The following is a 27,960-nucleotide window of genomic DNA, read 5'->3' on the forward strand; positions in this document are numbered from 1 at the left end:
ATGAACCGGCCGAAGGCGGCGGCTGTGCGGCGGCCGGGGGCCGTGCCCAAGCCCTCCGGTGAGTGCTGGGGGCCGCGGGATGGCGGCGGTGGGGCGGGCTGGGGGGGGGTTGCGGCGGTGCTGCGAGCGCTGCCCTCACCTCACGGCCGTGCCTCCCGTTGCAGCGCACCCGCCGCCCGGGGACTTCATCGCGCTGGGCTCCAAGGGGCAGGGCGGCGAGGGCAAGGCCGCCGGCTCGCTGCTGAAGCCGGCCCCCGCCGGGCTGCCCTCCGAGCGCAAGCGGGACGCGGCCGCGGCGCTGGCGGGGCCCCCCGGGCTGGGCGGGCTGGCCAAGCGCCCCAAGCTCGCCTCCACGCCGCCCCTCAGCGCCCTGGGCCGCCTGGCGGAGGCGGCGGTGGCGGAGAAGCGGGCCATCTCGCCCTCCATCAAGGAGCCCTCCGTCATCCCCATCGAAGGTAAGGCCTGCGTTGCGCTCCCGTGGTGGTCGGGGCAGGGTTGTAAGCCTGGCTGCCCAACAGCCTTTTCTATAAGCCCCCGCAGTGCCATTCGTGCACTGTCCTCGAGGGTTTCCTCCGCTGGTTGTGTGGCTAATGTCATAGTCTTGTCTCCTCTTCTTCCCTCTCTAAGTGGGGTCGTGCTCACCCTGTTTGATGGCACTACATGAAAAACTTACTGAGAAAATCATTGGCCGCGTTGTGGTGTTTTACTCACATCTGTCTCCTGCAGACTGTGGATCCCACTGCTTGTTTCTTGAAGTGTCATCCCGTTTTCTGGCATTAGATATGTTTGCAGAGGAGCATTTTAGCATGGACCAACCGAAAAGTAATCAAGGGGGTGTTGTCAGGCGCAAAACGGGATTTTTAATAGGGTGTGGATAGGGAAAATGCCATTGCAGGGGACCAAGGTAAGCAGATCCATTCTTTGCTTTCCACGTGGCTGGTGCTGGCAGCATCCTGGGGCAGGATATTTTGCCCGATGGTAACAAACTCACGCCTGTGTTGGTTGTTGCAGTTGGCCCCACGGTGCTGCTGGAGGAAATCGAGGCAGCGGAGGCAGAAGGTAACGATGACCGCATCGAGGGGGTGCTGTGCGGAGCGGTGAAGCAGCTGAAAATGAACAGAGCCAAGCCCGACACCACGCTGTACCTCAGCCTCATGTACCTGGCAAAAATCAAACCGAACATCTTTGCCACCGAAGGGGTTATTGAGGTGAGGGCTGTGCTGTGTGGGGACTCCTGGGCTCTCTGAGGAACCTTTCTGTGTGTTTCTGAAGTACTTTTCTGAAATTCCTGCCAGTCGTAAGCATAGTTGCAGCTGCCCTCCAGCCAGAATGTAACCAGCATGTATTTGTAAATACCACAGCTCTGTGGTAATTACTGAGATTTGTATTTCTTTCTTGGTAGATGGCTTAATTTTATTGTATTTTTTTAATAATCTTCCAGGCACTATGCAGCCTGCTCCGAAGAGATGCCTCCATCAATTTCAAAGCCAAAGGGAATAGCCTTGTGTCTGTCCTGGCCTGCAACCTTCTCATGGCAGCTTACGAAGAGGACGAGAACTGGCCAGAGATCTTTGTCAAGGTTGTTGAACCCAGGGTGCTCCTGCAGGGCTGAGGCAGTGGTGGGCGCACGGGTAAAACCAGCCAGGGTTGGGAAGTGGCTTGTGTTGGGGGCAAGAGGATTTATTATCGCTGCACAGCAAGGGGGTGTCCCATGATCTATCCCTCAGCATGGAGGAAGCAGTAAATGGGGACTGGGCTGATGCTGTATGGACAAGGGAAGAAAAACCCAGTCCTTGTTTTTACCAAGGAAAACCTCCACAGGCTGTTGAAGTGCTGTGGTCTTGTTTGCCTTTCTCTGCTGTCTTCTGGGATGCTGTTGACAGCGTTTGATAACATAAGCGTCTCAGAGACTTTGTGCTCTCTAGTTTATCTGCAAGGATAAAGGTTTTTGAAGGGCAAGATTCTATATCTTGGAGGTAGGAGTTATGGTTAAATCTTTATTAGAGCTTAATCTGATTCCCTGATGGAAAGGGATAGCGCCCGTAGAGCTTAGGATGCGGTGGTTTGTTGCTCTGCTCTCATGTGACTTGCCTGCAGTCATCTGGTCATAGTTTTTTCATATATGCATGGTTATGGTAGTTTCCTACTTCACAGCTGCATGTTGAAAATAAACGATAACTTGGGAAACTCAAATATTCCTGCAATAAACTAGTACAGAAAAGCTTGAGCACGGTTTGTGTTCTCTGTGGCTTTTTTTTCTTTTAGGTTTACATTGAGGACTCCCTTGGGGAGCGCATCTGGGTGGACAGCCCTCACTGCAAGACCTTCGTGGATAACATCCAAACAGCTTTTAATACCAAGATGCCTCCTAAGAGCATGCTCTTGCATGGAGAAGTTGGCCGTAGCAGTGGGGATCTTAGCGCCGGTAAGAATGTGTTTAGGAAACAGGAGCCAAGTCCTGTAGACTAGGCTTGGAGTTTCCAGCATTGCTTTTCCCTTCTTTAGTGTCACTTCATTTCTAGTAGATGTTTGAGGGCAAGCAGTTAAAAAGACTTGAGTAAAGTGCCTGAGTGCATTGTGATGTGAGAAGGTGACCAGCTGTGGCCTCCTTCAGTGTTGCTAATGTGGGTCCTTGGAAGAAGCTGAATGCGTAAGGATGTGAGTGATTGATCTCTGGAAAGAGAAATTGTCTCACAAAGCACGTTGGCCTCTTGTAGGGAGTAGCCCTCACCCTTCCATGACAGAGGAGGAAGACAGTCAGAGCGAGCTGCTGATTGCAGAGGAGAAAATGAGCCCGGAGCAGGAGGGCCAGCTCATGCCCAGGTAAAGTGCGTTCTTCTCCTGGTGTAGCCATGTGGCAGATCTGTCTGTGCTCACCCCCCTTGCAGTGCTGCAGCAATAGCTTTGCAATAGCTGTCCCGTGGCACCTGCTAGAGAATGTTGAACATCAGGAGAAATGAATAGAGAGCGATTATTTATTTATTTATTTATTTATTTTGTAACCTTTATCACAAACAAGAAAGAATGCTGATCTCTGGACACAGCGTGACCAGGCTAGTTTGTGCAGAAGTGAGTAAAATGCAGTTTGTATGGCCCAGGTACGATGACCTTGCAGAGAGTGTGGAGGAGTACGTCCTGGACATGCTGCGGGACCAGCTCAACCGGCGCCAGCCCATGGATAACGTCTCCAGGAACCTCCTCCGTCTGCTGACAGCAACCTGTGGCTACAAAGAGGTGCGACAGATGGCTGTGCAGCGGCTGGAGATGTGGTTGCAGAATCCCAAGGTAAGGATAGAGAATGAACCGTGCCTTTTCTGGGCCTGGTCTGAAATCCAGCCTGGAGGTCCAGTTCCATCTCTGGTCTGTGATGGTAGGTGGCTGCAGTAGTTCTGTTCTTCCTCTGCAGTTGACCAAGCCAGCTCAGGACTTGCTGATGTCAGTCTGCATGAACTGCAACACCCACAGCTCAGAGGACATGGAAGTGATCTCTAACCTGATCAAAATTCGTCTCAAGCCAAAAGTCCTTCTGAACCACTACATGCTGTGTGTCAGGTGAGTGAGCAACTGGGTCTGTAATGGGAAGAGAGCACTCTGGAAGATGTACTCGGGGTCCTGTCTCTAAGAGGTGTTTTTAAATACCGGGTGTGGCTGTGGGGTGTTCTGTGTCACGTTCAAATGAATTTCATTGGTCTGGAAGTCTTTCAGTAATCCTTTGGCATTGCTGAACGTAGGTGCTGCCCCACCATCTTCACTTTTTGTGTTAAATACTTTAGAGAAAAAGCAGAACAATGGACCTAGCTGAAATGAAATCATGGCTCTGATACCTCTGGTCTTCCCTTGCAGAGAGCTGCTGAATGCACACAGGGATAACCTGGGCACGACAATTAAGTTTGTGATTTTCAATGAGCTTTCAAATGCAAGAAATCCCAACAACATGCAGATCCTGTACACTGTTCTTCAGCATAGCTCAGAGCAAGCTCCAAAGGTAGGTGTAGTGTCTGGTGTGACTGCTGGTGGGGCCAGACCCCTGCTTGAGAGTTTTAGCTGAACCGAGGCTCAAACAAAATCTTCCCTCAGAGGGCTGTGGGATCTGCATCATACTCGTTTGGAATTACGTTGTTGCACTTGTTAGGAGTAAACGTGATGGGCATTTTCTAACTCCCACATTCAGTGTGACCAGCCCTGTGGTAACAAAACTTCATGAGAAAAGTGTTATAGCTCCCTGGGGTCTGAAGGACAAGCATATTACCAGCATTGTTTCCGTGTGTCATTTCATTCTGTGGTCGCAGATATTTTACAATGCACTAAAAGCTTTCTTTTTCTGTATGGTCTCAGTACCTAGCAATGGTGTTCCAGGACCTGTTGACTACTAAGGATGATTACCTGCGGGCTTCACGGGCACTGCTGCGAGAGATCATTAAACAGACAAAACATGAAATCAACTTCCAGGCCTTCTGCCTGGGCCTTATGCAGGAACGAAAGGAGGCCCAGTACGCAGAAATGGAATTCAAGGTACCACTTTGTTTGACCCATGTGCCTGCTGGATGGTACCAGTGGTGTTACAGACTCTTCTATATCTCTTTTTTTGGCAGACCTTGTCCCTCCCCACACCTCTTGTTATCTGAGTACCTTGGTATTTGTGTCTTACAATTCACAGCAGCTCTTCTACATCCCATTTTGATGACAAAACACTTTTCCAGAAGGCAGCTTTGATTTGACTCACTCCTGTTTTTTAGGAGCGGTTTGTCATCCACATAACTGATCTGCTAGCTGTCTCCATGATGCTTGGTATCACAGCCCAGGTGAAGGAGGCTGGAATTGCCTGGGACAAAGGAGAGAAAAAAAGTAAGCAGACAGCCTAGATTCCATTTGAAGATGGATAGCTTGTTAAATATCTCCTGGCAGCGTTGGAACTGGGGGAACATTGCAGATAGGATTAGAAAGGGGGCTGTAAGTCTCCATTCGAAGTAAAGGTATGGGGTCGCTTGCTATTATCCTGAGCCTAACAGAGTTGGGAGATGTGGCATCTGTGTGGCTGGGTGAGGATACAGGCACTTTTTTTATCTGTGGAAAACATGGATGAGAGACTGGGGAGAGGGGACTCGAGACGGGGTCGTGTTTGAAGGGGCAGCTGTAAGGATTACCAAGGACTTATTGCTGAGAGGGCAGAGCTTTGGGGGGCATTGAAGTGACTGCCCAGATGTCTTCTCACAACCCTAATTCATTTGTGCTACATCTCAGTGTTTTGTTGTGCTTCACTTTGACACATCTGCATGTGCTGTCAGTGCTGGCTTGCTAAAGGCTGTCTGATTTCTCTCCCCAGTTTACTGACTGTTTATGCTCAGAGTCCTGGTTACCGTCTGGTCTTGAAATGACTGCTTTCTCCTGCTTTGCTCTGTATGAGGCTCTGATATGTGAGTGGTTTGTAACCTGACTGTCTTTCAGACCTGGAAGTTCTGCGCTCTTTCCAGAACCAAATCGCCGCTATCCAACGCGATGCTGTCTGGTGGCTTCATACAGTTGTTCCATCTATCAGCAAGCTGGCTCCGAAGGACTACGTGCACTGGTAAGATGCTTGGGCATCTGCTGATTTATCCAGTCTGTTTTCCAGTGGTTTACGACATGTTAGGAAGACCCATGCATGTGCCAGGGTTTGGTTAGATCTCTCTTCCCCTTAAGAGACAGGGAGCAGAAATAATGTTTTAGAAGGGTTCAGGTTGGGACTGTCTCCCCCTCAAGAATGCCTGCAAATGCATCCTCTCACTGGAAATACATGATAATGGAAAACTTCTGATTTGTATTATTTGGGTTTACCCTTTTGGCTCAATAGGGAGTTTCCAGTTACCTGGTCAGGAATGATTCCTGTGGACCCCTTGTTGTCCTGCCTGACATCCTTTTTCAGGCTGTATAGTTGAGGGCCCCATAGATAATATTGTCTTCTCTGCCTGCCTCTGGAGATGAGGTTGTATCTTAGGGTGTGGTTCAGACATTACTGAGGCAGGTCAAGCCAGAACTAATAGCGTATGAGGTGTGTTCACTGGGAAGTATAAAAGTCCAATGTCTATACCACATAGTCCTCTTGGCTATGATTAGCACTGTCAGTTTTATTAGACTAGTTTATCTAAGGAGGCTCTTGCATGTGTAGAATGGGTAGCGTTAGAAGGAGTTTGGGCAGAGTGGACTGCTGAATGTGTTCGTGAGCTTCACACAGGTAACGTTTACTGTTCTCTTCATCTTGACAGCCTCCACAAGGTGCTCTTCACAGAACAGCCAGAGACGTACTACAAATGGGACAACTGGCCCCCCGAGAGTGACCGCAAGTGAGTGCGTGCTCCACCCATGGCTGGGAACATGGACCAGAGCTGTAGCTGGAGGCAAAGGAATTAGTGTTTTCTGGTGCTCTTTATGTAGCTCTTTGTTGGAAAAGCTTGGAACTGTGCCTGATTTTTTCATCCTCTGCTACAGTGCCTTAAAATTGGTGAATGTTCTTTCAGTCTCTCTCAGTTCCTATTCTTGATTCTCGTTCCCTGTGGCAAGCTGCTCTATATCTTAATGCTGTAACTGCAAGAAGGGCAGGCCTGCGCTGTATGGTTTGTACTGGTGTAACGCTAGGGAACTCAGACTCAAGCAGGCTGAAGTGCAGAGGTACAAAGCAATGCAAACAATTTGTTTCCAGCAGCTGCACTCGGAGCTGCAGACCAGGGAAAAGGTTGTAAACTAAGCTGTGGGTTATTTTCTGCTCAGATGAGCTGTAGGGTCTGTGGAGGGTTTTGGCAATGTTCATGCTGCTGTCAAGGGAAGCATGATTGATGTCTGTTTTCTCATGCAGCTTCTTCCTTCGCCTCTGCTCTGAGGTGCCCATCCTTGAAGACACGCTGATGCGGATCCTTGTGATTGGTTTGTCACGGGACCTCCCTCTTGGCCCTGCGGATGCCATGGAGCTTGCTGACCACTTGGTGAAGCGGGCTGCAGCTGTGCAAGCTGATGGTAAGACTGCATAAAGCTCCAATGGTAACTCTGTGTGTCCACTTACGGCCGCCCAGGGCTGAGACAGCTCCTACCCTGTTCCAAAGAGCCTTTGCAGACTCAGAGTTAAGATACAGTGAGTTAGAAAACTTGCAACAAAGTTGAAATGGGTTTTTATCTTCTGAGCCCCAGAAGTTCTGAGCAGACTCACTGCTTACCTGAAGGAATACACTTGAGTTTTGAAAAAGATGTGGATAGCAGGTTGGATTCATTGCAGGGGCAAAAAAAATGTCCTTATGAAGAATTTAAACCAAATTGCAGCTGAAAACACAAGTCATAAGGATATTGAGTCTTTTTTTAAATATTGCTGCTTTTTAAGAGTTGTGTAGTGGTGTTTTTTTGTTGTTGTTTCTAATTCTGGAATATCATGAGGGCAAGACCACAACAGCATAGTCGCTTCAAGTTGAATTTCTGTTAGTGTTGCTTTTCTTGGAGGACTTTCTGCCAGGTGGGCCAGTCAATAACTTGTTTAGTCTTTTCTCCTCTTCCAGATGTTGAAGTCTTGAGGGTAGAGAGAATCCAGCTGATCGATGCTGTCTTAAATTTGTGCACTTATCATCATCCAGAGAATATCCAGCTGCCCCCAGGGTAAGGCTTGTCAAGTAGATAATCGCTGTGTGACCTAGCTCATTTTCACCTTGTTGTGACCTAGCTCACTTTCACCTTGTGACTAACAGCACTAGCTCACAGACTTCAGGATGCTTTTTCCCATTAGAATTTTTAATAACAAAATCAGCAGGAAACCTTTTCAAAGTCATGTTCTGGTGGAAATTTCTCCAGGGCAAGAAAGTTCTGAGTCATGAAATGGAATTTCCTCTGCAAGAACTCTGACCTTTCTGCTTTAGAAATTTTCAACTGAACTCTGTTGTCCCACCCATGAGAGACTTTTTCTTTTTTTCCTTCCTGAAAACCACTGAGCTGGTGTGGCTGATTAAGTGCATGATTAAGAAGAGGCGGCTTGGGATGCCCTCCAGTAACCAAATCCAATCACTTGTATCTGTTGATGTCTCTTGCAGGTACCAGCCTCCAAATCTAGCTATTTCTACCCTGTACTGGAAAGCCTGGCCTCTCCTGCTTGTAGTGGCTGCGTTCAATCCTGAGAACATCGGTGAGTGTGGACATTTCTCAGGATTCTGGTTCTGCTGCAAAAATTGGCGAAGGTGCTGGCTGAAGTGTAGTTACCTGTGTTGAAGTCATATGCTGGGATGGCAAGATAACTGCTGTTAGCTAACTGTGCTGTAATGCATATTCCTTGTGTGTGCAAAAATGCACAGTGGGGTAGTTTGGACCAGCATGTGGCTGGGATTACAGTTTCCATGCCCTGAGTGTGGCAAGATGTTCCAAAGTGAGTGTGTGTCTTCCTATCGTGGATTGCAATAGGATCTCAATAACACCCTGACTTGTTTCCTGTATTCCTTACTACCCTTCTCTTCTGTGCTGCAGGTCTGGCTGCGTGGGAGGAGTACCCCTCTCTAAAGATGCTCATGGAAATGGTCATGACCAAGTTAGTATTGTCTAAATCCCCCCATAAATCAAATAAGGGCACCAAGCGTGTATTTCTGAATGAGGTTTGTGCCAATTGGCTTCTTCGTTTCTAGTGGGACTTGTAAAATAAGCAGGCTGGCAGCAACACTATGGTTTGAGTGGGAAAGAAGCCTTACCCCAACAGAAATATTATTAACATGGGAATAAAACTCAGAGCATGATTGTTATGAGATTTACTGAAAAGGTCTCAGTCTTCCTGGCTCTGTTGGGAAGCTGCCTTGCATTTTCTGTGTTCCCTAATGGAAATGAGGCCATAGAGACATTATGACTTTCATAAATTCTGAATAGGACAAGATAACTGTTTTTGACTTGTTTTCTCAGCAATTATTCCTATCCTCAATGTACCTTGACGGATGAGGAGACGCGCACAGAGATGATTAACCGCGAGCTTCAAATCTCCCAGAGAGAAAAACAGGAGATTCTTGCATTTGAGGGTCATCTGGCTGCTGCGTCCACAAAACAAACTATTACAGAGAGTAGCAGCCTCTTGCTATCCCAGCTGACAAGTCTGGATCCTCAGTAAGTAGCCTTCTGCAGTCTGGTGCTATCAGGAAAACCCAGTTAATGCTAATCCAGAAATTCTACTGCTGATAGGGTGGTTGGTGTGGGCAAGAAGAGCCCCAAAAGTTGGTTGCATGTGGGATATGTGTTGCATTTAGTCCTTGTCCTTCTGTTGTAACCTGCATGTGGCCGTCACACACTGCTGACCTGATTAGTCCTCATCAATACCAGAGTGAAAGTGTGCCTTGTCTGTGAATAACTTCTTGTTTCACAAGAAGTTTCACTTCTTGTTGACAGGGGGCCCCCACGCAGACCTCCGCCGCATGTCCTGGAGCAGGTGAAAAGCCTGAACCAGTCGCTTCGCTTGGGCCACCTCCTTTGTCGCAGCCGTCATCCTGACTTTCTTCTCAACATCATTCAAAGACAGGTAGGCTCTCCTGGTGGGTTGGCTAAGTTAGGATCTGATCCCTCATCTCTAAAACTTGAGCAGAGCGAGGGACAGAAGGGAGCTGAGTGAGACACAGGGAAAGGTGGTTTACTGGTCAAGAGTTAAATGATCAGTGTGCTGCATCTGTGTTCTGCTGATACTGCATTGTCATTCTTCTGTTTCTTAGGCCTCGTCACAGTCAATGCCGTGGCTGGCAGATCTGGTTCAGTCCAGTGAGGGCTCCTTGGACGTCCTGCCCGTGCAGTGCCTTTGTGAATTCCTGCTTCATGATGCTGCTGATGAGTCAACCTCAGGTGAAGAGGAGGAAGAGGGTGAGAGTAAAGAGCAGCGTGCCAAGAAACGCCAGGTGAGTGGTCTCTTGGAGATCAGTTCTGTTACCTACTTTCTGTGCATCCTGGATTTTATTTCACTGGAAAGGCCAACTTCTTGTTCTGCAGAGACAACAGAAACAAAGGCAGTTGCTTGGACGGTTGCAAGACTTGCTGTTGGGTCCCAAAGCAGATGAACAGACAACCTGTGAGGTGCTTGACTATTTCCTGCGACGCCTGAGTTCCTCCCAGGTGGCCTCACGGGTCCTGGCCATGAAGGTGAGTAAAATAAATATCTTGACTAGGGTTTATCAGAAGCTAAGGGCAGATTCCTATATTCTTGTGACTGCTGTGCAGTGAAATTTTCATGTCAATTTTCTCTAGTAACTCATCTCAGTCTCCAAGGCCCATCAAATGCACTTCTGCTTCCTGCTGCTCAGAAGCCTTCTCTGTTCAACAGCCAAGTAGTACTTTTCTTAAGATAGATCTGGATTCTGCTATGTTTCCTGCGAAGTTCAGGTGTAGACTCAGCACATCATGTAGTATGAGGAGTAATTGGCAGCAGCTGTGGCCAGTGGGGAATGTATATCAGTAAATGCCTGGAGCTCTAGAGCATAGTCAAGGCAGGCAGAATTGCAGAGTTCAAAAGATTGTGCTTACAGAGGACTGAAACTTTTAGGCACGGCAGCTGTCAAGCAAACAAGTTATATGTTGTGAGACCTGTTGTAGGCTGTGTGCGCTGCATTTGCATCACTCCATGACATTTGAAGCTTGATTCTGTTCTGTTCACTAGTATGAAACGAGTGGTCCAACTGTGGCTTCATATGCATGGGCTTTGATTTCTGCAGGGCCTGTCCTTGGTGCTGTCAGAAGGGGGACTGCGTGATGGAGAGGAGAAAGATCACCCCATGGAAGAAGACTCTGGGGATTCTGAACTGCTGCAGGGGTATCAGTGGCTGCTGAGAGACCTCCCGAGGCTGCCACTGTTTGACAGTGTTAGAGCAACAACAGCTCTTGCCTTGCAACAGGTAGGCCCTTGCTGGAAGGGATAAGTAGCCAGCTGTGGGGCAAATTATTCTTTGTTTTATTCATGCTAAAACAAATCTGAGCAAACTGCATGTGGCTGTGGTATCGGTATGTTTATGTGCATACAGAAGAATGTTTTGCTGGTGCTTGGTTTCATTACCTCCTGATCCCTAATGAACGGAATTGTCCTTCTAGGCCATCCACATGGAGACAGATCCGCAGACCATCAGTGCTTACCTGGTGTACCTCTCCCAGCACGCCCCAGTGGAGGAGCAGGGACAGCACAACGACCTCGCTCTGGTGAGAAGGCGGGGTGCAGGGGCAGAAAGGTTGCATGAGGGATACCTGACGTGTTGAACTCCTTGCCCGTGGCAGTGGTAGGCATGTGACTTGCTGTACCAGCAGGATGAGGTTTTTAGGAGCATGTGAATTTGATAACTGCGTGGTCGTGTTTCTGGGTATGTGTTGGAAAGCAACCTGTGTCTTTGGTTTAATATCATTCAAACAGAAAATCAGTAACAACTTCCAGTCCAGCAGCCCATCTCGGATGGCATGGGGAATGCAGGACTGCATAGTGGTTTGAAGGCAATGCCACCATCTGGTAGTGTTTCTCAAGTAAGCAGGTGCTAAACCTGCAGTCACATACATCGGGTGAGAGTGGGAGGCCAGGAACCGTAGTGGTGGGATATGCATTCTTCTGTAACCGAAATTGGATTTCTGATTCTTTTTTTTTTTAAGGCTTTGGTGATTTTGGATGTTTGGCTCATATGCGATGATTATTCATCGTTCTCACTCTTGGGTGCTCTTTTCATTGCTTTTAAGTTCACTGACCAACATCCTTTGTAACACTCTTTGAGATTCAGTTGTATGGAACTAGAGGCTCACAGGTTCTTTCTGTCTGCATAGATCTGTTTAAGCATGTGGAGATTGCTAAATAATACTGTTTCTTCAGAGGAATGCCTTTTTTACTTCATAAATACTGGTAAATGCTCCCTTTGCAACGGGATGCATCAGAATGCAGCTGTACTACAACTGGGGACGCTGTGAGGTATCACAAGATGCATGCAAAGCACTTGAGTTCTTCCCGATTTGACAGTTTCGCTCTTGACTCTTACATGTTGATCTCCAGTGTTAACTGGGCTGAAGATGGAAACCGGAAGATGTGGCGGAATAAGGCAGGAGGACCCGTGTATGTTGCTTAGTAAAGATCCCATGGAAATTTTTCCTTTGCAGGATGTGGCCCGGCTCATAGTGGAGCGCTCTACCATCATGTCTCACCTCTTCTCCAAGCTCTCATACTGCGCTGAGTCGGATGCGGTGCTTGTAGCTCTCCTCTCCATCTTCTCTCGCTACATCAAACGCATGCGCCAGAGTAAGGAAGGCGAGGAGGTGTACAGCTGGGTGAGTGCCTCTCTGCCTTTCTTAAGCAGGTAGAAGAAGAAAGGGTGAGTTTAATACAAGAGATGCCCGTTGTGGGTTACTGAGTATGTAGAAACCATGTCTAGTTCAAGGATCCCTGATCTGAAAATAATTGGGAGTTGGCATAGTGTCAGAGCCAAGTGTGTGTGTACACGTAGAAAGCATTTTCTTTTCCTTTTGTATCTTCTTTTTCCACTGTTGGAGATGCTGGGGCTAGGTCAAAGTCTGACCAAACCAAACCTGTCTATTCTTGTGTTGTCCTTTCACCTGCTTCTCACAGATCTCACTTTCTGTTCTTTCCCCACCATTGTTCATGTGGTTTTCTTCTGCTTTTTTTTTCCAGTCAGAGTCCCAGGATCAAGTGTTCCTTCGCTGGACTAGTGGTGAAACAGCCACTATGCACATCCTCGTGGTTCATGCCATGGTTATTCTCCTGACACTAGGGCCACCTCAAGGTGAGTGAAGTATGCTCAGATGTGTTCAAGTGGTTGTGGACTGGACAGAGAGCCTTTCCTCTGTCTGTGTAACAAATTAGGCTGGTGTTAATTCTTCTGCTCACAGGCTTCTCCTTTGCAACATTTGCTTGTAGCAGTAGGAATGTCAGAATAGTGCTACACGGAGTGAAGCATTTGCAGGCTTATTTGCTGCCTTGCGCAGACAGCAGGAAATATTAAAATGATGGTGTGTCCCCTCCTGCTGAACAAGAAGGATGCAGAGGGTTGTTGTAGGGTGAGAACTGGGCACTCAGATACATGGATCATGTTTCCAGTTGTTAGTATTTATTCCCAAGTTGTTTCTAGCCTTTGAGCAAGAAGGTATTCTGGTGCATTGACTTGTACAGAGAAGCATAGAATGTTTTAAGTGCTTCTGAACATAAGAGATTTTTGTGTCTGCTCTTAAGCAGGGGATGGTGATTTTTACACGTTACTGGATATATGGTTCCCGGAGAAAAAGCCTCTTCCTACTGCTTTTCTGGTTGACACCTCAGAGGAGGCTTTGCTGCTTCCTGACTGGCTAAAGCTGCGCATGATCCGCTCCGAGGTCCCACGTCTTGTGGATGCAGGTGAGCTTGTGGGATGTTTGGCCTTTCAGACCCTCCCGTAGGAAAGGGAGAGTCTTCCCTGCTCAAGCCCTCTGTGCGCCCAACTGTCCTACTTGGATGCCTTTGGCGGGGCCATCAGCCACTGCAGATCCTGCAGCTGAACAGAGAGCTGGTATTTAAAAGGCATTGTCCCTGGATTTTGTGACAGTTGCAATCTGAGCGTGCAGTAGATTCTTCACTGTGTCCTTTAGGGCTGTCAAACAGATACACAGAATATGAGTTGATTCTGGTTCTGTTAGGGGTTGTCCTGATGTTTATTCCTCAGCCATGATTTGTAGCCCACGTACCATGGGTTTGAGAATGACTACAACCTTGCTGAACTATCACACCCCTCAGGTTAATCCCCACTGCGTTAAGAGCAGAACTCGGTGAAAGCTGAGGCTGAAGGAGGAGGTTAGTGCCTATAACAGAGCTCCTTACTGCAGTGTTGAAGGCAGGTCTTCCCACTCTGATCCAAGTGCTGAATCTCGGTGGCTTTTATAAGCAGTGTCTATTACTTTTAAAGCATGGGAGAGTCTGTATGACTACTGTGCTTTCTGTGTATTTAAAGGAAATAAAGGACTGTGAATTGGATGCCATCTCTGTTACAACAGTTCAGATTGAATTAAGCTACACAGTCAAAGACAAAGCACTGCTTCCACAGGACATAGCATGCTTGCAATGTGGAGAGCAGTGGCTGAAGGCTGTGAGCTATATCTGTAGTTACTTGTATCCTTGCACAGCTTGTCAGTGCTGTCTGTCTTCTTGGTGTTCAGAGCTTTGTCCCTTTCTTACTAATTAAATGACAGCTCTCTATAGCCAGTGATTGAATTATTCAATAATTCCTGCCTGGAGCCATTAACAGATAGGGTGGAAGTTATTTTTTAATATGGATGGTTGGGTTCCTGAGGTTTTGATCAAATTAAACGGAAGATCAAATTAGTCAGTGAGTGAATTAACTGAAAGATGCAATAAGAAGGTAATGATTTGCAGAGCAGTGAAAACATAGTAGGCAGCTGTCAGACTTCTGGCTTTAGGCTCTCTGCGTCCCTGTCATTAATGTGCCACTTGGGCCAGCCAAAAGTACAAGTACCGGGTAATAAAGATGACCCTGTATAAGCAATTTGGAGGTCTGAGGACTTTGGTGTTTGTGCATTTCAGCTCTGCAGGACCTGGAGCCGCAGCAGCTACTTCTCTTTGTTCAGTCCTTCGGAATCCCCGTTTCCAGCATGAGCAAACTTCTGCAGTACCTGGATCAGGCGGTATCTCATGACCCACAGACACTGGAGCAGAACATCATGGACAAGAGTAAGAGCTCCATATGAAATTACTCATTTTAATTTTTCTTACAGTCACATCCCGTGACTTCCTTGAAAAAATCCAATCTAGTTCTGCAAACTCTGCTTTTGCAGCCTGTCGTCTCTCCCTGGCGCTTGTCTAGATGGCTCTTGGCCGTATTTCTTGAAGTAGAGAAGGATTATTCTGGATGGGATTGTAAAGAGTCTAGAGATAATCTGGAGGCTAACTTGTAAAAGAAATAGGGCTGACTTGCTACATGTTTACAAAGTTCATAGTAACAGCAAATTTTCTTCATCTGGTAGCTACACGAACAGCAACCAATTCTGTACTGCTTTACTAAAGAGGGTGAGACAACACGTTTGTATTTTGTCCTTTTTCAGACTACATGGCTCACCTTGTGGAGGTTCAGCATGAAAGAGGAGCGACAGGAGGCCAGACTTTCCACTCCCTGCTCACAGCCTCCTTACCAGCCCGCCGAGGTACTGCCCAGCATAGCCTAAACTTCTGAATGTCAGTCTTCTTGCTCTCAGTGGCTGTAGAGGAAAGATGTTTGGACCAGGAAAAACTGTTTCAGAAGTGGTTGTGATGAAATGCATTAGCAAACTACAGCTAGACACTAGTCCTTCCTAGAGTTTTTCACTCCTGTTAAGGGGAGAAATTCCGGTATTCTTGGAGTTTACTATAATGATTTGTTCTGAGCAGTTACGGAAAAGAAGGTCTTGCTTGGCCTTGAAAGAAAAGCTACTGAATTCCTCAGTAGAGACAGTAAAGCTGAAGGTGATCCAGTGCTAGGGTTCCAGATGTTAGTCAGCATAACAGCATTTTTCTTTCTTTTATTGTTATTACAGACAGTGCTGAGACTGCGAGGTCAAAATCTAGCCCTGAGAACAATCAAGGCCAGAGCCGGATCCGAACTTTAAGCCAGGTTCGGGTTCTGGGCCCAGAAGATGACCTAGCAGGCATCTTTCTGCAGGTACTGGTGTAACATCAAGCTGATTGTCCCTCAACTGCTTTCCTGCGGCACCTTTGCACAAACCATATCCCTTATACTTGCATCTTTTTGCCCTGTTCCTCCTTCAGCATTTGCAGGCAGCAAGTAAGAAAACCCTGCATAAAATAAGGCTGCACCATTACAGCCTGGTGGAGTTGATACTGGATGGATTTTTTTCTTGTAATTTGAACATGATGTGGCTTTTGATCATGCCTAATGCTGTCAGTGCTTACTAGCTTGTTGCCATCTCTGCACATTGTTTGTTCTGTGTGTAGTGCCTTTTTTCTCTGCAGTGCATGGAGGATTTGTGAAATGCTCACAGGGCCTTGGCAGCAAAGCTATATGTAAACAGCTTTTGTACCCTGGCATGTCTGCTAGCAGAGCCTCACTCTCTCTATTGACTTCAGGACAAACCTACGGGGAGCTAATTGGCCAAGTTGGTTGCTTGTGTTTGGGCGGTGTGGTGATCCCCCGCAGTGTTAGTGTTGACAGTTATATTGGCGTTGCATAGATGCTGTGCCTTTTCCTGTACCAGGCACTAAAAAACTGAACAAGCTCTTTGAAGGTTCTAGTTAGTCCACAGTCAGTATGATTGTACAAGGTAAATCAATCCTCTGCCTCAGGGATGTTTATGGTATAGCAAGTCCTTTCATTTTTTTTCTCATAAATGCGCTCTTCTCTGTATCCTTCCAGCTTTTCCCACTAAATCCAGACCCACGGTGGCAGAACTCAAACCTGCGCCCGCTTGCCCTGGCGTTGCAGCAGGCCCTGGGACAGGAACTGGCTCGTATCCGCCAGGGGAACACACAAGTGACCGGGATCACCGCGCGACTTCTCCAGGCAGTAGCTGCGCTGATAAACTCACCGCACAGCGGAGCGCTGGTGATGGCGATGCATCGTAACCACTTCATCTCCTGCCCGCTGATGCGCCAGCTGTACCAGTATCAGGTGAGCAGCATAGGACGAGAATCTTTGTCTCATTGAACAAAGAGGGGTGAGGAGGAAAGGAAAATCTGCAGTGCATCCACTCTGCTGTGCACAGACCCTCTACCCGTGTAGCGCTGTACATACAGCCTGGGGAGCATGGCATAGAGGGAGTCGAGCTGTCTCACGGACACATGGATACAGGCTGGCCTCGTTAGTCTAGCAGCGCTGAGAGCTTATGTGCAGGGTTAGGTGTACGTTAACCAATCTGGTAACTCCGTGGCACTGGGGGTTGGCAGCTGTGGGTCACTGTTGGTTTTGGAAGTTCCAATTTGTGCTGTTGTGCAGCATGGACACGTCTTGCAAGCCAAGGCATTTGCAGACAATTTGAGGGTCGAAGTCTGTAATTCCTTAGAGAGCTTTGGAGCAGGCTGAGAGTTATCCAGTGAAATATCTCATTCTTTTCATCATGATGGAGGAAGGCACAAAGTTACCCTTAGTTATGCTTGGAGATGTAGTCTGGGTGTGACAGAGTTTTCTGCTTTGTACATTAGAGGCTGCTGTGAGCTATGGTCCAACAGAGGAGGTGTGCTCTGTGTATTCTTGGCAGTACATGCCGCTGTCTGCCTCTCCTGCTATTTTTGCTGTATGCTTGAAGTGTGTATAAGCAGGTCTCTTTTGCTGCTCTCCCCAGCGCTGCATGCCACAAGACACTGCCTTCTCCTCGCTCTTCTTCAAAGTCCTCATGCAGATGCTGCAGTGGTTGGAGAACCCCGCAGTGGAAGATGGTCCTCTCCGTGCTCAGCTGAAGGCCTTTGCTGTGCAGTACTCCTCAAGGCACAGGATCAGTGACGGTACTGGCATTGGGTAGATTGTGGGATTCAGAGTGGACCAAATGGGACAAGAAAGGGAAAGAAATGAAACTGCACCCAGAGCAGAAAGTCGGGTGGGCTGCTTTTTGTAGAGGTATGCTGAGTAGTGAAGAGATGGAAAAATCAGTTTTGTACTGTGGTATAAAACTCCGTAAGGATGCAAACAAGTAATATGGCTCCAGGGGTTTGGAGTAGACACCTACTAGCGTCTCACCAAGCAGAGTGGATCTCAGGGAGAAATTCCAATTGCTCAGGCCAGGAATTCTGTGCTTGCTGTTGTCCTGGAAGATAAGCACACAAGAATGCGTGTGAAACAAGGTCACATCATGACTTGTAGAGTTACTGTCATCTGCCATCTGTAGAGGGGAGACCAAGAGCTTATGCATGGAAATGGGTTTGTGGTTATAGAGTATTCTCTTAAGCCATGTGTCCCTGTAACATGCAGAAGAGCTGTCCAGAGCTACACTAGGAGTAAAATGATAGTAGAGCATAGTAGGTGTGTGTGTGTTTGGTTAGTTGTGCCCTGCAACCACCTGGTGCATCTCTAGAAGAGAAGCCTAATGTGGCTTTGTCCCTGTGATGCCAATGCTGTAATTTCTTTGCAGTTCGAGGTGGCTTCTTGCACCTCACAGAAGCTCTGACTTTCCGTCGCGACCCTGACTTGATCAGCTCCACAGTACGTGCCATCATTGCGACACTGAAATCAGGAGAGAAGTGTAACGTGGAGCCGGAGCTCATCAGCAAAGGTGTGTCTGTCCTCTCTACTTCCCCACAGCTGCAGCAGGCTGGACTTCCAGCCCTTCAAGGGAGCGCTTCGTGTGTAGGCAGTGGCAAGCTGCCTTCTTCCTGGATCAGAAAATGCAAACTGATCTGAACTTGGTCCTGTCTTGTATCACCTCCTTCCCCTGCACTGGTATGTGGGTTTATAAACTGCGACCTGTGTCTGGGGTTAAGTCTTTCAGCAAACTGCTGGTTTCCAGTAACCCCATGAGAAATAGAAGCCTACTGTCCAAGATACAAATGGCTTCTGTCCTCCTTATTGAGCCATGCTCTGGGAAATTCGGGACTCATTGCCTTTGTGATATCCTTATGATGTTCCATAGCTTTCACCACATCTTGTAGTTACTGACACGTTTCTGCCTCTGCTAGCCCTTCAAGGTCTGATTGAAACTCACTCTCCGTACTTGGAGGAGCTCCTGACGGTCCTCTTCTCAGCTACTGTTGAGACCACTGCCAGATTTCCTGCCATGAAACCAATTGCTGTGGTGAGCTCCTTGTTGCTCCAGGACAAAGAAGAGACACCAGTGAAGAAGGAGCTGGACAGTTGCAGGTGAGCCCAGGCAATGTTGGGAACTCACTGATAGGCCTGGTTTCATGGCATCACCACTGATACTGGCTTTTTCTCCTCAGCACTGAAGCCGCTTGGCTGGGGCCCTCCTCTGGCCTTCTCAATGACTGGCTGGAGATGTTGGACCCAGAGGTGATAAGCAGCTGCCCGGATCTCCAGCAGAAGCTACTGTTCTCCTGGAACAAAGTAAGAGTTGTTGGGCAGAGGGACTGCTGTGCTGAAGCCGCATTTCTGGGGTGTTGACCTGCACCTGGAAACAGGGCAAGGGAGAGTTCTGTGTTTTTCCACATTGCTATGTCAGTTCCAAAGCCATACATGCTTACTAAGAGGGGGATTCTGGTACATCAGATCAAGGCATGTTTCATCTGATCTTTATATTTCTTCAGGCCTGTTCTTTTCAGGACTTCAGAGCCTTACAGACACAGCGTAGTCCCGTAATAGATCAGCCAGCTGTGTTTTCATTGGTATTTTTGCGGGCGGATAAATAGCCTGTCCAGAAGTGCAATGCCAAAGCTAAGACTAAAACTGAATTTCATGGATTCTGCCATGGTCTTTTAGACAGTACTGCAGTTCATATCCTAAATCCATCTGTTGTCTTCTCTGCTATCTGCTTGCTTGTATTGTCAACCTTCTGTAAAATACGAGGTATCTCCTACATCCACCTCACAGTAATGGTCTCTTTATACAAATCTTCCTCGTTTTGTACTTTCAGGCAGGGTCCCAGGTGCCCTCCTTCCGTCCATACCTCCTGGCTCTCCTCACTCACCAGTCCAGCTGGACCACTCTGCACCAGTGCATCAGACTTTTGCTGTGCAGAAACCGGGAGCAGAGGTGAGTTGTTTTTCGGGCCAAGCAAATCGCCCAACTTAAAACGTTATGTCTGAGAGAGCAAACAGAAGCTGAGAACAAGAGCTGCTGCGTTCCACGGTGCGTCTGCCAGGAGATGTCACCTAGCCAAAAAAAGGCTTTGTGAGAGGGATGCTGATTTCAGTCATGCTGATTTGTGTACCTCAATATAAATATTACCTGCTGTTTGATGGAAGGAGCACATAAAGATTTGGCTTTGTTTTAAACAGGAAGTGCTAATCGCTGGGCAATCTATCTAGCATTGCCCTTGTTGATAATCTTTATGAACATGGGGTTTGAAAGATGGCTTGGATAGCGAACTGATGGGAGTCTCTGTACCTGGGCAGGCTCTGCTGGATCTTTTGCTTGTACTAAACTCTGTTACCAGTCTTTCTCTATCCCCCTTCCTGGCATCGGGCCCCCAGTTCTGATCTCTGGAGCAGCCCCAGCTCTCAGCTCCTATATGTTGCTCTCAAACAATGAAGCTCTACAGCAGTAGCGTAGTACCATGTTTAAATTTGTTAAACTTACAGACTAGGAAACACTAACACTGGTAGCAAGTCAGGCCATGATTTAACTAGCAGTGTGTCTAAAGCTGGCAGTATTTGTTTCTCACTATTTTATTGTTGATTTCCTGCTCGCTAACAATTGCATTAATTTCTGCAATCCAGGATAACAGATAGGATGTTCTGGACTCTGGGGCAGTATGGTCACTGGTCTGCTTGTACCAGTTGTTTATGTTTATGACAGACTTCTGGCTTTGTGGTGCAAGATTCTGTAGCCACCGTACTCTCAGTGAATGCCATTTGTTCAGCTGCATACCCTGTGCTGTGCTTACTTCAAGAAATATTTAGTCACAATCTGGGAACAGAACCAAACCCCTTCTTGGGACTTAATGGATCCTATTTTTACATTTGCAGATGTTTTTCTTCACAGTATTTGTGATGTTTAGAGACGATACCATGTGTTTGTGTGCTGCCTGAGGGCTGCTTTGACTCTAATGGCAAATCTGTCTTCTTTTGTCTTCTGGCAGGTTTGACCCAACTGCATCCTTGGATTTCTTGTGGGCCTGTATTCATATCCCTCGGATCTGGCAGGGAAGGGACCAAAGAACTCCTCAGGTAGTGGCTCAGTTCTTCCAAGATTCCTCTCCAGAGGGGGTGAGAGGTGATGTTTTCACATTGCCTGGCTTTCCATGGCCAAAAGGTGGCTGAAGTGATAAGGGTGCAGCATGCCAAGTTTGCTGCCTGTACCTCAGCTGGTTGCTTAGCTGCTCTGCTCTGCTAAATATTGCAGTGGCAATTTGGGGTCCAAAAAGCTCATATGAACACACATAAGTTTGCCCACTTGACATCTCCTCTGCAGCTCCTGCAGAGTTGCCACAATATCCATTAAAGATCTAGTCACAAGGCTACAGCTGTGAGCAAGCTAAAACACAGTGTGGGATAATTCCCACCGCACCGAGAGTAGGGGACTGCATCTCTTTTCCACAGAGGAATTTTTTTGGTTTGATGATTCAGTTATGGCTTCTGTCCCATCATGCATGCTGGGTTGGAAGTAAATGAGTTCAGAAATAGTAGAGGGGTAAAGAGGTTTCTTTGGGGGGCTGGGATACGTGCTTTCAGACTTTGGATACAAGGCTGTTCTTAAGTCTGCTCGTAAGAGATGCTCCTTTCTATGCGGGGAAGGCATAACTAGAAGGGACTAAGGATCTAGGGATTCATTTTGAGTGTTGTCTTGCATTACAGAAGCGCCGTGAGGAATTTGTGCTCCACCTAAAGGCATCGGAGTTGATCAGCATGGTGGAGTTGATCCTGGCTGAAGCAGAAACCAGATACCAGAACACAGAGGAGGCCTCCTGCACACTCATCCAGTCTCGACTGCCTCTGTTGCTCAGTTGTTCTCATGGGGACCTTGAGAGCATCAAAAAAGTAACAGAGTATTTGACCAGCTGCATCCAGCAGTGGGGAAGCAGGTGGGGTTGCAAATGGACAGCACTGTCTACTCTAATTGTAGTTATTTGGGCACAGGCAGCCAGGTAATGCGGAAACTTGCCAGTATATCTCCGTTAATAATAGTGTTCCACAGCCCATATGACAACTGCTTACACACAATATTCTCCCAGAGATTTGGGGGAAATAAGATGCCATTTTAAGTGCTACTGGAACCAGGAAGGTGACCTTAAATGAAATTGCAGGGCACTTTTGCTTTCAGGAATACAGGATAAAATGCTTGATGTAACTTTTTTTCCAGCATTGGAAGTACCATAGTGCTGTAGATCCGTGTAGATTGTATGTGGATCCCTGTGGACTGTGCATGATTTGAAAGTAGTTAAAAGAAGCACAGACTGAAAAAACACTGATTCTGACTGAAAAAAAACCCACACTGATTCAGATTAGTGGTGGCTGCACTCTTACACGAGCTTTTTGCCAAATGCAAGAAAGTTGTTCTGAATCTGATGGGTCTGGGATGTTTTTTGGTTGAACTAAAGCAGTAACCAGAGGGTGACATTTCCCATTTTTTCTTTAGCTCTGTGGGAAAATGCTGCCAGGACCTTCTGCTTCAGATGTACCTGCAACTACCTGAGCAACTTGTGTCTATGCCTGAGGTGCTTCTGAGCAGTGAAGGAGCCAGAGACAGCAGCACTTGCAAGGTAAATTTACAGACACAGGAAAGCCCCTCTCCAGTTGTGCACCCAGATTGAATGCTACCGTGATGCCCGGACTAAAAGGAGAGGACTGTCAAATGCTGGCTGGGTCATTTTGGTTTCTTTACCTTGCTCTTCAGTTGCCCCTTCCCTGCCCACACTCTCAGGAGCAGGGAGTTGAGGTGTAGTTTATTTTGCAAGGTCTGACTATAAAATATGTGAAGCTCTGCTTATATAAATTTTTGTGTGCCAAAGGCTTCTGTAAAGCACAAGTGTGCAGGCGTCTGATCCTGCTTTGATGTCTGTAGGGACTGTGGACTTCAGATCCTGTGCCAGCTGGAACGCTGCATCTGCTCACAGGTTCTAGCTGAAAATAATTTCTGTTAACCTCATCTGTAGTTGGAATGTATTTGGGAAACACTGCTGAAGAGCCAGGGGCTTGCTTTTGCTTTCAACTTAACCGTTCACTCACTACTTTTCTTTCTAGCTTGATGCCCTGGTTCACAGATTCATTAACCTCCTTGCAGACACCAGTGACTCCAAGTCATCAGAAAGCCGCGTGTGGGATGCCAACATGGCCTGCAGGAAGCTAGCTGTGGCTCATCCTATCCTACTTCTTAGGTACCACTCTCCCCTTTCACCCTCTGTGTGGCTGGGTTCACTGAAAAGCATCCACCGTTACCCTAGAAGGGGAGCGAGTTTGGAGTAATCGTGATGGTTGTGACAGAATCTGCATTCATGTGTGAAAGTTAAGAGCAGCAAAAATGGGAAATGGTGCTTGCTGATTCCATGGATACAGGGATTAAACCCAGAACTCTGGGAGAGGATGAGGGATGCTAACAAGAACTGAGGTGTAACAACCTGTAACTGTATCTAGGAAGAGGCTAGAGCTGGGTGTTGTTCTGTTTGGTGTTTCAGGCACTTGCCAATGATTGCAGCTCTGCTGCATGGCCGTGTTCACCTCAATTTCCAGGAGTTCAGGCAACAGAACCACTTGACCTTCTTCATCCACATCCTGGGGATCCTGGAGCTGCTTCAGCCACAGGTCTTCCAGAACGAGCACCAGGCGGCACTATGGGACTGTCTGCTGTCCTTTATCCGGCTGCTGTTGGTAGGAAAAGTCCCTGCTCTGCATCCGTGTGTGGGCTGCCAGCCGCTAGAGGGAGAGCCTTTGCATAACTTAGAGCTAAAATGTGTGTCAAGTACTTGGGGGAGCTTAAAGGGGAGGCCTGAGATCGGGAATCTAATCCTTGGAGCCCAGAGGTGCAGCATGGGGCACTGCATCACTGCTGTTTTGTTGTTAACTCTTATCTTCCCTACCCTTTCTCAGAACTACAGGAAATCCTCGAGGCACCTGGCTGCTTTCATCAGCAAGTTTGTGCAGTTTATCCAGAAGTACATCACATGCAATGCTCAAGCAGCTGTTTCCTTCTTGCAGAAGCACTCCGATCCACTCCAGTAAGCTTCCTTACTCCGGTTAGCCCAATGGAGGGCTTGGTCAGGCAGGCTGCCATGAGATAATTGGACAGGAGACAGCAAGAGGATGTAACGATAGCTGTTAATGTGGCACTTTTTCATCCTCAGGTCACTGAAATGTCTGTTAAGATGAGCAGTCTCCCGTTTTATAGGTGAAAGCTAAGCCCAAGGAAGTCAGGTGACAATTCCAACTCACATAATGCCTTAATGCCCCTGGAAGGCACTGCGGTGCCCTGCAGTCATTTCCAGAGAGCCAGTAGGAGGGGCTATTCCCTGAGCAGTGGGTGCAGGATCCCACCTGCAGATGTAGGTACAAATGGGTTTGAATTTATGCTGAAAGGAGAAATCTTGTTTCTGCTTCTAAGAAGTTTGTTTCTACCCTATTTCAATGTACATATATGTGCTGTTAGTTGTCTTCACACCCTTATTGTTATTTAAAGTTAAACATGCCGTCTGTTCCTCTAGTGACCTGTCATCAGACAACAGTGACCTCGCAATGTTGAAGTCCCTCCTGGCTGGGCTGAGTCTTCCTAGTAGGAGTGGTATCTTGGACAGGGGCTCTGAAGAAGAGAAGGATGGTGAGTCTGAGTGTTGGAAAGCTATTCCAGCTAGTGAAAATGCAGTATGTTTTGAAGTGCAGATGCTTTTCATAAAATCACAGAATATTCCAAGTTGGAAGGGACCCACAGGGATTCATCAAGTCCTTACTTCCAGTGAAAAGGTATTTAGAAGGCAGAATAGCACTTGTATACTCAACAGTTTGAACCCAGTATCTGGGACGGGTGATAGATTGTTTTCCCTGTCACTGGTATTGCTACTGGTGTGGAATAGCTTTTAGAGTGAGTTTCTTCGCTGTGGATTTTTTACCTTCCTCAGCCTCACGTCAGGGTCAACCTGTCAGGAAACCCTAAAGTTACCTTGACTTCTCCACTCTTCTCTTTACAACTTGCATGGGAAAACTATCCAGTATTAAGACAGGTCAGGAAGGTTTGCTTTCTTTGCATCAGCAGAGGGGTACCAGAAGGTGCAGTGGGGCTAGAGGCCGAGAGCCAGGAAGTCTGTTAAGGTATTGCTGGTCAGCTGATGGCTGGTAGGGAACACTGGACCTGTCTCCCTGTTAAAACTACGTAGAAGTGACTGTTCTCTCTCTGCCCCAGAGGAAGCAGCAGCTGGCTCTCTCCCCCTTGTCAACGTGTCTCTCTTCACTCCTCTCACACCGACTGAAATGGCCCCATATATGAAGAGGCTGTCTCGAGGCCAAACAGTTGAGGGTAAGTGAGGACCTGCAGAGCTGGACAAGAACATAAGGCATGTGCAGACAGGTGCCAGCCCTGTTACTTAAATGACAGCTGCGGGCCAGTTTCCAGTTTGTCTTGTTTGGAAGTCTCCAGCAGTTAAGCTGGGGTTTTGTTTTGGATGGACTTGTCCATAACCTTCTGTGATTCTGTGACAGAGGCTTCCCATGATGCTGTTGTCACTTAGCGTGGCAATACTGCGACTGCCTCTGCTTTGGAGCTTTTCGGGGATCTTACTCTGGCAGGTGATAGGAGTAATTCAGGGCACGCTACAGTTCGTGTTCAGCCAGCACTGATGGTGTCCCAGCTCTGGAGTGCTGATAGGAGCACCATTTTTTAGTGCTATAAAAATACCAAACTGATTAGAGATGGGATTTCTAACAAACTTCTCAAATGACCTTCATGAAAGAAAATCATGTTAACCTGGCATGTGGGAACAACACGCTTCTTTTCCAAAGGTCTTCTGAAATCACAGGTGTCCAGTGTTCACATCAGACTTAAGTTGTGGTATTGGGGTGACAGTTTTCCTAGAAACGGGGAAGAAATCCTGTCTGAGCACTGTTCTTAAAAGAGGCTTTCTGTAAGGACCTTTCAGTTACAGAAGGTGGTACACTGGAATTGAAACCTCACACCCCACACCACTCCTTCCCTTGCCCATGCCATGACAGTGCTTGGTGGCCCCACCTTGGGCAGGTTGTTCTCATCCTTTTTGAAGAGCTGCCTTTATTACTCTAGCTGTGTGTGCAGGTAGTAAAAATTGACTGATTGGAGACGTGGATTTATAGCTCTTTTGCTGGATCAGTAAATTTCAGTCACCCCTCTCAATCTGTGTCTTCCACTAGACATCTTGGAGGTGCTGACAGACATCGATGAGATGTCCAGGCGGAGGCCAGAAATTCTCTCCTTTTTTTCTGTGAGTATGGTGTCACAAACCGCCACTAGAAATAGAAGATTCTTTTCACCACAGTCTGTGTTGCATGGCCAGCCTAAGTGCTATCCTTTCTCTGCTTTTTGGGAGGTTGTTACATTTCTCCGAAGATGCTGCAACTTCAGTTGGGCTTTCTGACAGCAGACAATATTTACCTCCCTACTGTCTTCTGTCTGTCGCGTGCTGGGTCCATCATCATCCGCTTTAGCTTTTCTGTATATCAGAGGAAGAAGTAATCTTCTGTTCCCTTCCCAGTAATGGAGCAAGAAGAGAGCAGAACAGCTCTGTTTTAAAAAACAAAGAAAAAAACAAAAAAAAAACAAATACTGAAATATAGGTAAATTTCAGCTGTCCCATGTGCCATAAGTTTACAGGAGGGTGTTCTAAAGCATTCAAAACAAGATGATCCCTATTACACAGAGGGATTTCCTGTCTCAGCTAGTACCTGCTGGATGTGCGTAGGGCTGGGTGGATGCTGAAGGGGCAGTAACACAAGTCTGCACAGTTTTGATCCCTGGATGGCCTTGTAATCCTTATTTGTGCATCTGCTCTCAGACAAACCTACAGAAGCTGATGAGCTCATCGGAGGAGTCCTGCCGAAATCTGGCCTTCAGCCTAGCTTTGCGCTCCATTCAGAACAACCCCAGGTGAGGACCGCGGGGACCTGGCTACCCTGAGTCACTGATGGGCGCTGGCTGCCCGCTCCGTGCCTGTTGATGGCGATCTGGACTGTGCTGACGTTGTGATGTTTTAATCCCAGCATTGCTGCAGACTTCCTTCCTACCTTCATGTACTGCCTTGGCAGCCGAGACTTTGAGGTGGTGCAGACAGCGTTGAGGAACCTGCCTGAATATACCCTCCTTTGCCAAGGTATGTTGGCATCTGCCCTCTCTGGTATTTGCGTAGTGGCCTCGCAGGGGTCAAGGCTGAGCTCCTGTTCTGAAAGCAGCCTCTCTGGGAAGCTGCTAGGAGTCGGCATTGCTTAGACCAGTCCATCAAACATGCGGGTGCTATATATCAGTAATAGCTTTGGTCTGAGCATCACAGAGATTTGCCAAAGAGACAAGGAATGCTTCCTTGATTTGCTCCCTTGGGATTTTCCTCTCTGAGTTGTGATCCCTCACCTAACCACATATCCACAGGGCTGTTAGATGGTGGTGGATTATGCCCCGTTCTTACAGGAGAGAACTTCTTGCACAGCTACAAACGTTCATCCAGGTGTTCGCTGCTGGATTGCTCTTTCCATATGTTGGAGCTCTCTGTCCTCATGGTGTCTCTCCCTTTCACAGAGCACGCTGCAGTGTTACTGCACAGGGCTTTCCTGGTGGGGATGTATGGCCAGATCGACACCAGCTCTCAAATTTCAGAGGCCTTGAAGGTTCTGCACATGGAGGCAACGATATGAGCACGTGGTTCTGGGAGCTTTGCTTCCAGAGGAATTAATTTAACTGGACTCATCAGCTGCATTGAGGCCCTGTAAGAAGGCACTTTATTTCATCCCACGTGCTGGAGGATCACAGATGATGTAGCAGGCCAGACTCTGCTGGAAGAGGAGAGCGTGCTGACCGAAGATCAGAACGGGCAAGGACAGAACTGTCTGGCTAAGATGCCATTGCTGTGGGAGGAAAATCTCCTGAATATTGTGCCAAACAGGGACCAGTCCTGTCATGGGGTCTTAGAGCAGTGGCTGTCACTCCTTTTATTTTTTTCTCTAAGAGGGCAGAGCTGCTTGGGAGAGCAGAAGGGAGCATTGGCCCTTGCACTTGAAGTCTGTGTTGGAGGAAACGTGGACACGTGCAGGGGAAGAGACCATTTTGTGTTTTGGGGGGAGAGTAGTTTGTTTTTTTTTTCCAATTAAAATTATCTTTGTTTCCACCGTGCCTTTCTCTGCTCCATGCTGCCGTGAGTGTAGCTGGACATCCCTCTCTCCCTGTTCTTCATCCTCTTGTTATTCTAAACAAAGCTCCTGTGGACGACCTG

The 27,960-nt window shown here is 47.5% G+C and overlaps 1 protein-coding gene across 1 annotated transcript; it reads left to right on the forward strand.

Annotated features, from left to right (window-relative positions):
• Positions 1 to 27,855, forward strand: INTS1 (integrator complex subunit 1). The gene is made up of 47 exons (XM_035548971.2): positions 1 to 58; positions 165 to 455; positions 1,012 to 1,208; positions 1,442 to 1,579; positions 2,266 to 2,425; positions 2,718 to 2,823; positions 3,099 to 3,285; positions 3,407 to 3,552; positions 3,844 to 3,985; positions 4,336 to 4,512; positions 4,737 to 4,845; positions 5,446 to 5,566; positions 6,243 to 6,320; positions 6,830 to 6,987; positions 7,518 to 7,614; positions 8,043 to 8,134; positions 8,470 to 8,530; positions 8,893 to 9,090; positions 9,370 to 9,499; positions 9,687 to 9,866; positions 9,958 to 10,107; positions 10,677 to 10,856; positions 11,050 to 11,154; positions 12,088 to 12,255; positions 12,617 to 12,728; positions 13,175 to 13,336; positions 14,516 to 14,662; positions 15,034 to 15,132; positions 15,502 to 15,626; positions 16,338 to 16,592; positions 17,263 to 17,422; positions 18,046 to 18,186; positions 18,590 to 18,770; positions 18,851 to 18,974; positions 19,501 to 19,619; positions 20,668 to 20,755; positions 21,383 to 21,609; positions 22,164 to 22,287; positions 22,769 to 22,902; positions 23,200 to 23,392; positions 23,612 to 23,739; positions 24,223 to 24,335; positions 24,915 to 25,028; positions 25,895 to 25,965; positions 26,536 to 26,627; positions 26,741 to 26,850; positions 27,270 to 27,855. Exons 1-47 carry the CDS (start codon positions 1 to 3, stop codon positions 27,383 to 27,385), a joined length of 6,564 nt encoding a protein of 2,187 aa, XP_035404864.2. The 3' UTR covers positions 27,386 to 27,855.
• Positions 27,856 to 27,960: the final 105 nt, after the last annotated feature.

The sequence above is a fragment of the Cygnus atratus genome, chromosome 15 (assembly GCF_013377495.2).
Source record: "Cygnus atratus isolate AKBS03 ecotype Queensland, Australia chromosome 15, CAtr_DNAZoo_HiC_assembly, whole genome shotgun sequence".
NCBI classification, from domain to species: domain Eukaryota; kingdom Metazoa; phylum Chordata; class Aves; order Anseriformes; family Anatidae; genus Cygnus; species Cygnus atratus.

Bases quoted from the DNA above. Each gene is read 5' to 3' on its own strand.
- INTS1 (XM_035548971.2), top strand. From the start codon at position 1: ATGAACCGGCCGAAGGCGGCGGCTGTGCGGCGGCCGGGGGCCGTGCCC. The intron at 23,740-24,222 runs GTAAGCTTCCTT...CTGTTCCTCTAG, and splicing joins AAGCACTCCGATCCACTCCA to TGACCTGTCATCAGACAACA. The intron at 26,851-27,269 runs GTATGTTGGCAT...TCCCTTTCACAG, and splicing joins ATATACCCTCCTTTGCCAAG to AGCACGCTGCAGTGTTACTG.